The sequence below is a fragment of the Colobus angolensis genome, unplaced genomic scaffold, assembly GCF_000951035.1.
Source record: "Colobus angolensis palliatus isolate OR3802 unplaced genomic scaffold, Cang.pa_1.0 Scaffold168, whole genome shotgun sequence".
NCBI classification, from domain to species: Eukaryota; Metazoa; Chordata; class Mammalia; order Primates; family Cercopithecidae; genus Colobus; species Colobus angolensis.
Window position 1 is genome coordinate 4,197,915 of NW_012114799.1, and position 14,244 is coordinate 4,212,158.

General features: G+C 45.9%; 1 protein-coding gene across 1 annotated transcript in view; it reads right to left on the reverse strand.

The window, feature by feature from the left end:
• The window catches only part of TMEM163 (transmembrane protein 163), a 279,577-nt gene that overhangs the window by 34,339 nt on the left and 230,994 nt on the right, over nt 1-14,244 (reverse strand). Inside the window, exon 5 of the mRNA XM_011937717.1 lies at nt 12,541-12,637. Within this exon, the coding sequence (XP_011793107.1) occupies nt 12,541-12,637 (97 nt within the window). The remainder of the gene's footprint in view (nt 1-12,540; nt 12,638-14,244) is intronic.

Genomic DNA, 14,244 nt, shown 5'->3' on the forward strand with positions numbered 1-14,244 from the left:
CCAGCCGTGGTGGGGAAGTGTCGAGGACCACAGCACTTCACGGCTGTTTCCTCTTGCAACCCTCTCTGAATACAGCCTCCCTCTTCAGAACAGCCAACGCTACAGATGATCAAGGAGCGGTTCCAGGGGTCCCTCCTGAACACAACTGACCTTCACAAGCACCCACAGTCAGCCTGGCTTCCATGTTCTGACTCTCCCTGTGTTTAGTTCATCTTGGTCTCAGCACCTCTCAACTCTCACAAGGGCCTGGGATGATCAGATAGCCCATTTCAACAGGATTACTGAAAAGGGAAGAATTTTTACTCAGTTTTCCAAAATTACTTCCCAAAAAAGCATCGAGTGTTTCCCTAGCAACTTTGGTAACAAATACTCATATGTTGGTCACAGGCAGAAAATTCCCAAGTGACTGCATGGCTCCTATGATAGATGGAGGCTGGAACACATGTCAGGTAGAGGGGGCCCTCATGACTGCCAGAGCTCATAGCTGCCACTTTGCTGTGCTAGGATGTATTGTGTACACCACATAATCAGGGATATTTCAGAGCTTGGGAAATTAAAAAAAGCATTCAGTATGATTCTCTCCATTAGCTAGACAATCAACAAAACCACCAGAAATGTTATGAGGATCACGTTGTTCATATTATACTTAGGAAACTCGATGAAAAAAAAAATACTTTCCTTAAACTGTTAAACACCTTTTAAAACATCTTCTTTCTTTAAAAGATAGGAAGGTGTTCTCAAAACCTTACAGGGAGAAAGAAGAGCTAAGTTAGTTTGTTCTCACATTCCAGACAGAAAAATGAATAGCGAAAGATTCAGTCAGTATCCCAAGGTCAAGTAGAGAGGCATTTCAAGAGCAAAGCACTCAGCCTTGATACTCCCACACCCATCTCTGACGAACACCAGAGTCCTGAAATACACAGATGCCTCTAGAGCAGGCTGACGGCTGGAGAGATAAGCGTGTCTCCCTTGGCCCACTCTCTTCTCCATTTTTCTTTCCCTAACCCAGCACCCCGCTAGGATAAGTCTCGAAGGCCCACTGGGGTGGGGAGTTCACCCCATTCAGTAGAGTATGGCAAAGTCCTAGACTTGGAGTTTTCTCAGAATCTTCTGAGAGACTGAGTCTTGGGAACGTATTTCCTCCATCATGAAACTCAGCCAGCTGTATTAGCTTTTCATGGAGGCTTTCAGGTCCCAAATTCTGTGGTACTTCAGGAGATACTCTGTGGACCAGAAAGCGCCCTCTACCCTGTAAAAGACCTGGTTCCACTCGCCCTGTGTCTCTGACACTGATATAATGTAGTCTGGAAGGAGTAGTTTTATTTATCTGAGGATCTGTTTCCTTGTCATTAAATGGCAATGTGTCTAACGCCTCTGCCTACTTCAGAAACACCTTGAAGGTCTATGAGACATCAAGCTAAAAAGCTCTTTTTTGCTTTTTACACAAAGAGGCTTAATAGACAAAACAGAGTAACATGGCAGACAGCTCACAGACATATCACATCCTGCTTAAAATCCAAGGTTTCCAGAGTGAGGGAAAGAGGACCAATCAGAGACTCTTATACAGTCATTTCCTAGGTAACACTTGAACTGACAAACAAATCCTACTGTAAGCAGAAGATGGAAAGGATAAGCCGCCCGTGCTTCCAGAGGTTTACATGGTTAGCACTCTCCAGCCCATGCCACCTGCTGGCACTTCATGGGTGTTTCTGGCAACTGAATGAGATCAGCTGTGGTTCTGCAAAGGCTCCTCTTGCTATCTGCCTCTGGTGACAGCTGTTATATTTAGCCTACTATTTATACTTTCCCCTCTTATCATACACTTTGTCTTCTTCTTATTGTCTACAGCATCAATTTTAGCAGTGAGGTCAACATCTCAAGTACTGAGTGTATGTGTCACAATCAGGAAAATAAAACCTCACTTCACAGCACCTTACAATATTTAGCCTACAAGGATCTGAGCAGAATTCCCATTTGGCTTAGCAACGGGAGATGGTTTGTGGCCAACCACACTCCCTGGGTGCACCCGAGCTGCACATACTCAAAGTGTACACCTTGATTAGCATTAAAATATCTTAATTATAATTAATATAATTAACAGACTAACATATCTGTAACTGTCACCAAAAGCCAGAGACTATTTCCATCACCCCCAAAAGTTTTCCTATGATTCTTTAATAATTCCTTCCTCCCTCCACCTCTAGCCTCAGGCAACCACTGTCTGCTTTCTGTCACTATAGTTTGTACATAAAATTTTAAGTAAATAGAGTCATATAGTATTAAATATACACTCCTTTTTGCCTTGCTTCTGGTACCCACTTCACTATTTTGAGACCCACCCACATCACTGCATGGGTCAATAGCGTCCTTCAACCCCCGAGCAGTCTTCCACTGTGTGAATGCACCACGATTTCTCTGTCCATTCACCTGTTGACACACATATGGGTTGTTTCCAGTTTTTGACATTAGAAATGAAACTGCAGTAAACATTTGTGTAGGAGTCTTTGTGCAGATACATATTTTCATTTCCCTCGGGTAAATACCGAACGATGGATGGCTAGGTCCTACACTAAATGGATATTTGACTTTTTAAGGCAACTGGATTGTTTTCTACAGCAGCTGTCACATTTCACTCTCTCACCATCACAGCCTAAGAGTTCCAGATGCTCCACACAAATTTAGGGTTTTGGGGGTTTATATTTTATTTATTTTGGATATTCTAATGGATGTGTAGTGGTTTAATTTCTAATCCCACAATGACTACAGTAATGTTGAGTATATTTTCATGTGCTTCTTGGCCATTTATCTTCTCTTGTAAATTATCTGTATAAATCATATAAGTCCATTTTCTTATTGGGTCGTTTGCCTTAAGCTATTCTTTACATATTCTGGATACCAAACCTTTGTCTGATATATATATATATGCATATGCTGTCTGTGCTATCTCGTCATTTTCTCAATGGTGTCTTGGAAGAGCAAAAGTCTTTTATTTTGATGAAGTCCAATTTTCATTTTTTTTTTTTGACTTATGGTTCAAGCTTTTGGTGCCATATCTTTTTTTTTTTTTTTTTGGGAGACGGAGTCTCACTCTGTCACCCAGTCTAGAGTGCAGTGGCATGATCTGAGCTCATTGCAACCTCCGTCTCCAGGGTTCAAGCAATTCTCCTACCTCAGCCTCCAAAGTAGCTGGGATTACAGGCACCTGCCCCACCATGCCCAGCTAATTTTTTCATTTTTAGTAAAGACAGGGTTTCACCATGTTGGCCAGGCTGGTCTTGAACTCCTGACCTCAGGCGATTCGCCCACCTTGGACTCCTGAAGTGCTGGGATTACAGGCGTGAACCACTGCGCCTGGTCTTTTGGTGCCATGTCTAAGAAAATTTTGCCTATCCCAAGGTTGCAACAATTCTCTCTTTAGTTTTCTTCTAGCAGTTGTATAGTTTCAGGTTTTACATGAAGGCTTATGTTCCATTTTGAGTTAGCTCTTGAATAAGGGTTGATGCCCATTTTTGTCCATATGGCAACCTGGGTGATCCAGCACCATTTGTTGAGGAGACATTCCTTTCTCCCATTGAGTTACCTTGGCACCTCTGTCAAAAACCACTTGACTAGATACGTGTAGGTCTATTTCTGGATTAGATATTCTCCTTGTGTGAGCACGTCCTTAGGAGTACAAAGAGTATCAAGTCCAGAAATAGAACTACACATATCCCCCACCGGAACTGGGAGCTGATGAAAGTGGATTATTAACAGACAGAAGGGAGGGAGAGTGCCGCCCCCCGCACCCCACACACATTCTCTCCTTTCCGTCTGTTAATAATCCACTTTCATCAGCACCCAGTTCTATTCTGTTTAGAAGTTGGTAGGTTCTTGCTCTAGGATAAATGAAGAGGTCAATCTTGCTGAGGAAATGGAACTATCTTGTCTTGAGTAACAAGAGTTAAGATGGTACTGACAGTCTGGCACAATGATTTCTGCTTCTCTGCGCTGTGCTAAGGAGATGGTGATGGGCAAATGTTGAGGGCTATGACTACATATGATTGTTTTTAAAAACTATTAATTAATAAAACTCCCAAATTAAACTCAGAAAGAGTTACACATGACAGCATGTCATACTAGAGGATGAATCTTTCCATTGCTGATGGCGGATCTCAGTATCATAGGTGATGCTCAAGAAGGAGCCTGCAGCATCACCCATCCTGAGCTGAGAAGAGCGCCCCTGAAGGCTTTTCCTGGACTGTTCAATACACCTAATCTTCTAGAACTAGAGGCGCCAAAAGTCCCACCAACCTGCTTGAAGCCTCTCCTCTACCCCAACGGCCATGATGTAAGCCAACATTCCTTTCATAGTCATATGCTAAGCACATTTGCTACATCTTTTTATTTTCTTAACCATCCTATACAGAAGTTACCATTATTATTTCCGTGTTACAAAGAAGCTGAGGCAGAGAAAGATTAAATGGCCAGTTAGGACGTGGCAGGCTTGGGCTTTCTCCTGGGCATCCTTAACCTCTATGCACCGGGGCCCCCAGGCACCCACTGGTGCCAAGAGAACCCTCAGGAACTCACTCCCACGGGTGAGGCACTTGCTTCAGAAGACCTGCGGCAGACACACTGACTGCGTGGGCAGCAATCCTGGGACACCGTTCACCTGGGCGTCCCCTTTACTGCTGCTGCCCAGGTTCTCCCTCTGTCTGTCTGTTAAACGTTTCCTGCCTCCAAAGGGATGCCATGAAGAATCTACTGCCAAGGCAGGCTGAGGGAAGGCGGGGATTGAACTTGGATGTGTCAAAAGGGAGGCAAAGGAAAGGAGGAGTGTCTTCAGAGAACACTTTCACAAGTGGCAAAGTCAGGGAAGGGGCTGGAAGTCAATACCTGGGAAGGTGGCTTGGCCACAAGTGGCTAGGAGACACCCGAAAAAGAAGGCATGCGTGCAGAAGCCACATTTCCAAGGAGGAAAGGGGAGGGAGCTCAGAGAGTTCAGGCTGGGAGGGGAGAGGTCCTGAATGGGAGGGAAGGATGAGTGAGAGGACAAATGGCACGATGTACTGAAGCCAAGGGTGTGGGGAGAAGGCAGACGAGGCTGTCTCCATCCTCCTCAAGGCAAAACTCACTGAGAGCAAGATAATAAATGGCTGAAGAACATATCAATCACTCCTGACACCCCAAGCTATAGGCTGAATGCTGAGCACGGTGCATACACAGAAGCCTGCGATGAAAGAATCACAGTCCCCGCTGCAGGTGGGAAATCCCTGAGAAAAGTTCTTGGCTGGGGCTTCCAAATCGTTACACAAAATTCTGAGAGGCCACTGCTTTGGCCTGAGCTCTTGCACTAGGCCCCAGCAGACCAGACCAAACCAGAATGGAGTCGCTCATGCTAAATGCCACATAATCAAACTGAAACTTTCAGGAAGCAGACAGATCCCAAAACAGACTATTTTTTCCTGAAAACGGAAGATTCCAGTCTACCTAAGTTAGTGTCACAAGAAAGCCCCCTCTGCTTTAATTCATACAAAAAAGTAATTTAAAGTAACCCAATGTTAACCAGTCTGCTTTTCTTCTATTTTTGTTTCCTTGTTCCCACCGCATGAAGTCCACTATTCTGCCATTGCCCCGGTAAGCTCCCATCCTATGTTACAGAATGGAGGATTCCCCGATTCACCAACTATGAATAGAAGTCGGTTAGATCTATAACAAAATTTGTTGTAATTTCACAAAATCCAGGCTGGAGTGCAATGGCACAATCTTGGCTCGCTGCAACCTCCACCTCCGGGGTTCAACCGATTCTCCTGCCTCAGCCTCCCAAGTAGCTGAGATTACAGGTGCCTGCCACCACGCCAGCTAATTTTTGTATTTTTAGTAGTAACGTGGTTTCACCATATTGGCCAGGCTGGTCTCAAACTCCTGACCTCAAGTGATCCGCCCGCCTCAGACTCCCAAAGTGCTGGGATTACAGATGTCAGCCACCACACCCGGCCCCAAACCTAACATATCTTTGACAAGAGTTCTATTTCCAGTTTTCCTCAGGAGCGTGGAATGCCATCTGAGGCTCCTGCGGGAACACCAGCAACCTCCACAGGTCCCGCAGAGCCAGCCTGGCCTCAACACCAGGACGCACCAGGAAACACGTGTTGAATGGATGCACCAGTGAACAGAAAAGGCCACCTTGCCCGAGCCACAATCCACGGGGACTGGAGACTAAATGACGCTAACTACTGCAGGGAAATGAACGACTGAGGGGGCCCCCTTTTATCGCTGGAGGGAAGCTGCTTGGTTCTAGTGAATGGGAAGGAATTTCAGGCAAAAACTCAGGGAGGAGACAGACAAGGAGAACTTGGAAGGGGAACCTTACTAATTAATTAAGACAGAGAAAACAAAATTTTACTAAGTATCATTTCTGACTTACAACACAAAGTCATTTTTCCTTTCTTCCTTTTCCCTCCTCCTTTGCTCTCCCTATTCCTTCCTCTTTCTACCCAGAGACTGTCATGTAAACAGGACACAAAAGTATGACAGAGACCACAGGTGCACACAGAACCTGTGGCCTCCTCTGCAGCTCTGCCTGGAAGTGCCTCCTCTTCCTGCACCTCCTCCCACAAGGCGCCTGCCTTGCCCACAACCTCCCTTCCTTCATATGTCGCATGGAGTGTCTGCTTACTGGGGAAGGTCCCCACATACCTCCCCCTACTCCAGGCTTGACAAAAAAGCTCCTCTGTGTTCTCATGTGATCGTGTCTATTATAGCTGTTATCACTATATATTTAATGCAGCAGCTAATGAGTCTCTCCCCAACTGAGCTCCTTGGGAGCAAAAGCCAAGTCCTCTAAGAAGGGCTTTGCAGTGCAATGCAAAAACTCTAGGCATTATTGCTATTTGACTCTGAATCCCAAGTGCCTAGACAGAGGGTTGGTCTGGAGATGAGCAATCAAATGGTAGCAATTATTAGTATCAACATATGGTCATGTATTATTTATTGCCAACATGTGACTGTTTATTACTCTAATTATAATAATAATCAGCATTATTGCCACATGATCACTTAAGGAGCCTGGGCCCAGACACTGGCCAAGAGCCCAACGTGAGGAGGTCACGGTCCACTCAAGGCAAAGGGCGCTAATGAGCTGGTCATCGATTAGGACACAGAGAAAGTTCAAGGGCAAGGACAGGACTCCTAGAACCTTGGCTTCAGAAACAGTATCATCTTCCTCCTTTGTAAAGCGTGCGACCCTTATAAAGCATTTCTACATTCATTATCACATCATTTGCTTCTCACAGTTCTGTTGTGGAGTAGTGGGTACTGTGTCCATTGTCGTCATGAGGAAACTTGCTCAGAGAGGAAGAGTGATTTGCTAAAAGTCACTTGGCCAGGGAGGGGTGGGTTAGGCCTAGAGCTCAGATCTTCCAATGGCGTGTTCAGCATTCCCCAGGACACCGGCCCAAAGAGAGCTGCAGCTGCCTGAAGCCCAAGAGAAAGCAATACAAGCTCCATCCAGGGACCCCACAAGGCCAAGCATCAGAGAAGCCACAACTGGACATGTTGAGATGGTGCTCAGGGGCCGAGTCTGAAATGACCTCCAGACACCATCTGGGGCAACTTGATTAGCAATTCAGAAACTTCCAAAGGCAGAAGAGCAGCCGCCGCCACAGAAGGGCTGTCCTCTACTGTCGATTCTCCTAACCAGCTGTTCATCTGATTCTTATCATAAGCCTTGGACAGAGGTGCCATCTACATTTTACCTAAGAGGAGACCCAGGGTCAGGGTGACGGCATCACTTGCATGAGGTCACACAGGTAAGAAGAGGCAGAGAGTGCCAAACCTTGGGCAGGTGCAGCCACGCCCAAGCCCTCCCGCAGGCTCAGCAGCTTCACTCCAGCACCACCCTCCATGTGCCTCACACATCCCACCCTCCACCCTCCCCTCATCCCACACTGTCCCGCTGCAGCCTCCACCGATGCTTGGTGCACTTGCCTGTGGGCTTCCTTTCTGTTTTTTGTTTGTTTGTTTGTTTGTTTGAGATGGAGTCTTGCTCTGTCGCCCAGGCTGGAGTGCAATCTGGTTCAAGTGATTCTTCCGCCTCAGCCTCCTGAGTAGTTGGGATTACAGGCATTCACCACCAAGCCTGGCTAATTTTTTTTTTTTTATTTTTAGCAGAAATGGGGTTTCACCATGTTAGCCAGGCTGGTCTTGAACTCCTGGCCTCAGGTGATCCGTCTGCCTCGGCCTCCCAAAGTGCTGGGATTACAGGCGTGAGCCACTGCACCCAGCTGGCATGTGGGCTTTCAAGAGACAAGGCAGTGGGCACCCCCCCAGTCAGCAGCATAGAACGAAGGGGCCCTGTGGAAAGGGGGATAGGTGGCAGAAGCAGCCAGAAAGGCTGGGAACAGGAGGGCCAGCTGGGGGCCTGCACATCCTCCCACTTTGGGACAGTCCTCGGCAACGCTGCCCTCAGGAGTGTGGAGAGCAGACAGGAGGCCGGAGCCAAAAAGCCAATGGGCAGCAGGGTCCTAAAGGCCCCATAGGCCAGGGCCAAGACAGCCCTGGACGAGGAGACCAGGTTCTAATCCAGGCTCTGCTGCCACCCAGCTGACGACCTCAGGAAGATCTCTTCAGCTTTCAGAGCCCCTGGGTCCTCGAGGAAAGGAGAAGCTCACCACCTGCCCCTTCTTACCACAGCCAGGCATGAGTGGTGGGGTAAAAACAGAAAGAGCGAGATACTTCTTTTAAAACAACCCATATTAATATGTGCATCACTGTGGAATGGTTAAGACATCATAAAGATATACTATTTTTACTTGTTAATTAAAAAAATATAACAATAACTAAATTAAAATGATGCAGTCAGGGAGGCAGAGGGTCAGTAGTGTCATGGATTTCTGGAACCTGCTTATTTTGATTAAAACTATCCTTTCATGCTAAAATAAACAAAAATAAAGCAGCCGATTGGTAAAAAGAAAGCACTATTACTACCATCGTGGCACAGGCCACACACGTCCCGGCTTCCAGAACTGCAGTTTCAGAGACGGCTCTGTGGAATCTGTTTCATGAACCACCTGCAGGTTGGGAGGCAGCAGCCTGCGGCCATTTGCCCACACAGCCCTGGAGCAGAGTTCCCAGGTCCTGTTCCAGGTCCCCAGAGAGCCGGCTGGCCTGGTTGCTCCAGCAAAACCCTGAGGGGCAGGAAACAACACTGAGGCTCAGAGTCAACCAACTTCACAGTCGGGAAATTCCAGTTGCACAGCTCTCTTACTCAAAACTTACCCATTCCTGCACTCATTCCCACTCTGAGCACTGTGCAGCGAAATCAAAAAGAAAGCTGCCAAGGGAACAGGGCTGGGGAAGGGAAGACACTGTTTCTGACAGAATCTACAGTCACAACTGGACAAAAATCCCACGTAAAACGCAGTTCTGCAGCTGAGACCAAGGGGGAGGTGTCACTCGGAGCTAAGTCTGTGACGCGGAGACCCTAAGCACCAGTCTCCCTGGTTTCGCCCAGATCCTACCCTCACAGCCTGGTTTCTGCAGAAGCAGCAAACTCCTCGTGTGCAACCCGGAGGCACACTTTATTTAACCTGCGTGAAATTATCCACCCACTCTCAACCAGAGTTTTCAAAAATGTTTAACTAGTTGCCAATTTATCTCACATTAAACACAGGTTTCCACTTCCTCTTTAACACTCAGAAGACCTGCTGCTAATGAGTCTTCCGTATGGCCCACATTCCAGCATGACATCTCCAGAGGAGGCTAGGCCCTTCATCCAGGCACGCACACCTCAGTTGCCACAGACCCGGCCAGTTTCTCCTATTTTTGCTTCAGAGCTGGCTTACAGGCATTTGAGTTTGTGACTCCTATTTGAGATGAAGCATTGTGCATAAATGCACATTTTGGATTACTGTAGGCCAGAGGTCGGGGGCCTGGCTGTCACCTGTTGGCTTTATAAACCTCTAGCATACAGCAAGGGAACAAGAAGACCCAGGATGGAGACACGGTCAGCCGCCACCTGGCAGCATTTACCTGGCCCCATGGGCCACTCAGCCCTCAGCCGAGGAGGAGGCCTTCCCCTCTGGAGACGGGAGCTCACACAGCTTGAAAGCTCCCTAGTTAACAACTCTGAAGGCTTAAACAAAACCACCAGCAAAACCATCTTGTATCGCTTCTCCAGAGTTCTGATGAGATGACCATAAATGGGTGTGATTTTTAAATCCCACACCAACAATAGATGAATGGATAAAGAAAATATGGCATATATATACAATGGAATACACAATTCCGCCATACAAAAGAGTGAAATCCTGTCATTCACTACAACACAGATGGAACTGGAGGTCATTATGTTAAGTGAGATAAGCCAGACACATGAAGACAAGCATCGTCTGTTCTCATTCATGTGCCAGCCAGAAAAAGGTGATTGTGTAAAGGTAAAAAGCAAAACAGAGGATACTAGAGAGGGAAGGGAGGGACTTCTTAAAGGAAACAAAATTACAGCTAGATAGGAGGAATAACTTCTAGTGTTCTAAACCATTACAGGATGACTAAACGATAATGTATTATATAGGTTATAATTCTATAATATATAACATATTATATAGCTAGAAGGGGGATAGCGAATGTTCCCAACGCAGAAATAATAAATGTTTGAGATAATGGATACGCTAATTCACTAATTACCCTAATCTGATCACTATACATGGTATGTATCAAAACATCACTATGTACTCCAAAAATATATATCATTATTGTCAATTTAAAAAAACAAGTGAAATAAATGTTTACAATCCCATACAATGCATCCACGGTGCAGAGGGCATGGGTTCTGTAAGGACAGGCACAACCCCGGAATCTTCAGCCTCTCTGAACCCAGGTGAGGCTGGGTGTTGGACATGTACATCTTGAGGGGGAATTTAAGTCAGTGAGCTGCTTCTCTTAAGAGTCTTTGCACTGTGGGATAATAAGAGATTGCTCCCAGTTAAAAGTGGTTCAGCTGTCGGGAGAATAACAAGGAGAGCCACTACAAGGGCCGTGAGCACAGCCAGCCATTCCCTATCACATGAGCCCTGCTGGAAATTAATTTTTAATGCCTAAATAAATGAATGTGTCAACTGGCATAGTGCAGAAAATTCCCACCAATAAACCCTTCTCAGAGTTGAGGCCTATTTGCAATGCCTATAAAACGTAGATGTTTCCTGACCGACATCTAACATGTATAATCACACTTGGCACCGTCATATTTTACCTAAGGTTCAGATTCTGACTGAGTGAAATGCAGGCTAGCAAGTCTGATGGAGGAGGAGAAGGACGTGAGAGTCCCATACGCCAGGCAACCAGGGAGATTGGTAAGTAGGAGATGAAGAGCACAGGACTGTAATGAATGGTAATATCTGCTCGAGCTATCTCTGCTTCTGAAAAAGACTAGATACTACAAATAGGTACATTCCTATCCCCATATCCATTTTTCCTCCCTGTCACTGAGATGTTAGAGAGTAAGCACTGGCCAACTATGGTGATAAATCACAGTTAAAATCCTGGGGGATCATTAAAGGGATGACTCTAATCATTTACAAGGGAGTGAGAAAAACAACTTAAAGCAGCCACTTTCATGCCTCTACTAAACGGAGGAGAATGTCTCACCTCATGTTCATCTTCCCTATAAAAACACACATACACACACATACATGCAATACATCACCCCAACCAGGATTAACATCTTCCTTCAGAAGTAAAATTAAAGGTCTAATCATTTTGGTCTTATATCAGATGGTGCATGTAGCCAAGCTCACATCAAATCACATCCTAAGAGGACAGGCCAGATTTTGCATTCAAATTTCCATTGCAACTTGTACGCAGAGAATTATTGTAATGGCAGCATCTTCATCTCCTGGTAACCAAATCAGTTGCCTGCCATGAAGACTGCATGATAGGAGGCTGTAAAAATATTTTTCTCAGCACTCATAAGGGGAGGGAGGGAAAAGAATCAGAGTGCCAGTAATGACTCTCACCCAGAGGACAAAGTAGTCAAAGACACATTTTAATATGAATTTGTGTCCTCCGGTTTCAATATCCCAGTGTCAAGTGTGCCAGAAAACCTAACGTGAATAGATTAATGTCATGAATTGAGGTGCAAAGGAAAATAATTCTTAATACTACGATCATTGAATGAACACAGAACAACAGATGCAAACAACACAGATTGGATCACTCTGCTTCACAAAAATAACCCAGTTTCTGTTTACAAAAACAAAACAAATCTTGCTTTAAAAATAGTGAAAATAGCTAAGGAGAGGCACACAGTACCCAGTCCTAGCTCACCTATCTGGAGTCTCTTCACCTTGCCCAGTGTTTCTCTCCACCAGGTCATTCGCATCCCTGCAACAAGTTCTTCTGACCCCCCAAAATGTTGTCTGTTCCCTCTCAACGTGCCCGACTCCCCCCAGGAACCCTGCGGTGAGAGGCAGCCCGGGGTCCAGCACTGGCAGGAAGGACTGTTAAGGAAGGAGGACCTTACCACTTCCGGGAGGAAGGACTGTTAAGGAAGGAGGACCTTACCACTTCCGGGAGCAGCCTCGTTGAGAGGTCATGGATGGCTTTGACCACTATACATATGGATGACAGAAGGAATATCACCCCCAAGATGACACAGGCTCTGCAAAAAACAAAACATTGAGAATCTTAACTGGGAGAACTCACACTGCTGAAGAGTCCACACAATTGACAGAGACAAAGACACAACCTGGGAATGAACTCAGTTGTAACTTGCCACACCCCCAGGGTGACCACCCACAGTCCAAGGATTGACACTAAGTCACCTCCAGGAGAACACAGTTCAGAGTTTGATCACCAAAGTCAACCTCAGGGAAAAGAGGTCCCCATCCTACAGAAGCTCACAGCGTCCCATGAATGCTGGCATGGAACGGTCTTCAAGGCCGTGAAATCTTTCTCCCTTGCCTGGCAAATGTGATGTTTCATTCCTGCTCAAACGGGAAGGTACATGGTTTAATGGCAGAATGGAGGCTCTGGCATGAGACATGCCAAGCTCTACCATTTACTTAACTTGTGTGATCTTGATTATTGTCTCTCTTAGCTTGATGTCCTCATCTTTCAAATGGGAATATATTCCCTACCTAAAGAGGAAATGAGACAATGCACAAAACATAAAACAGGAAGTCACTACTGTTAGCTTAAGCAAAGGAAAGTCTACTCTGTCACTTGTGGATATGACGTGATAGACACCTTTGCATTTTCCCAATGATGAAAAGGAGAAATGATCTGGTAATGACAAGACAGGAGTTTGCGGTAAGATAGAGAAACTCTAAAAGGCAAAAATGAGGGGTAAGAAAGGAGATGGTCAACCAAGACACCCAGCACAGGCAGAGGCAGGAGCGGGTGCGCGGTGCGGCCAAGGTGAACGGTGCGGCCAAGGTGAACGGTGCGGCCAAGGTGAACAGTGCGGCCAAGGTGAATGGTGCGGCCAAGGTGAAGCGAGAGGACACACTGCTGGGGATGTGGCGTGGGGACTGGCAAAGGCGGCTATGGGACTCAGGACATAGGAAACGTCTCTGACAACCCAGACACAACAAATCTCAGGATGGAAAAATGAAGAGTGATGGAAGATGAAGGTAGGCACGAGGAAATGATAGCATTACAAGGGTTAAAATATCAAATGAAAATGAAGAGGGAGAGAAAAAAGAAAAAATACAAGAGTGACTACAGTGAGGTTTAGATCATTCCTGTCCCAGCTTGATGTCTCCACCATTTGGCAGCCTCCTCAGCAATCTTGCCCCAAGTATCAAACAAAATCATGTTTTATTATCCACCTTGGAGTCCCCTTCTCTGGACTAACACATGGCCCCAAATTGCTCACCTAATTTTGAGGTGAAACCTACTTATAATCCTAGTAAACCTGTGAACAGACCCCATCCTCCACACTTAGGACTGAGGAATAAAAGCAGGTAAGCAAGGCTGCTTGGAGTCTACTCAGTCGGCTTCTAAGTCACACTGTGGTGTAGGTTTTATTCCCTCAAAAGCAAAGACAGAATAATTGCAGGTTGAAGCAAAACACAAAAAAGAACAGAGATGGAAGGAAAAGGAATGAATGGGTTAGGAATCAGCACAGACTTGAGCAAATGAATACACACATGGATGACGGAAGGAACATCACCCCCAAGAGACACAGGCAAAAAAACGAAACATTGAGGATCTTAACTGGGAGAACTCACACTGCTGAAGAGTCCGCACAATTGACAGTGACAG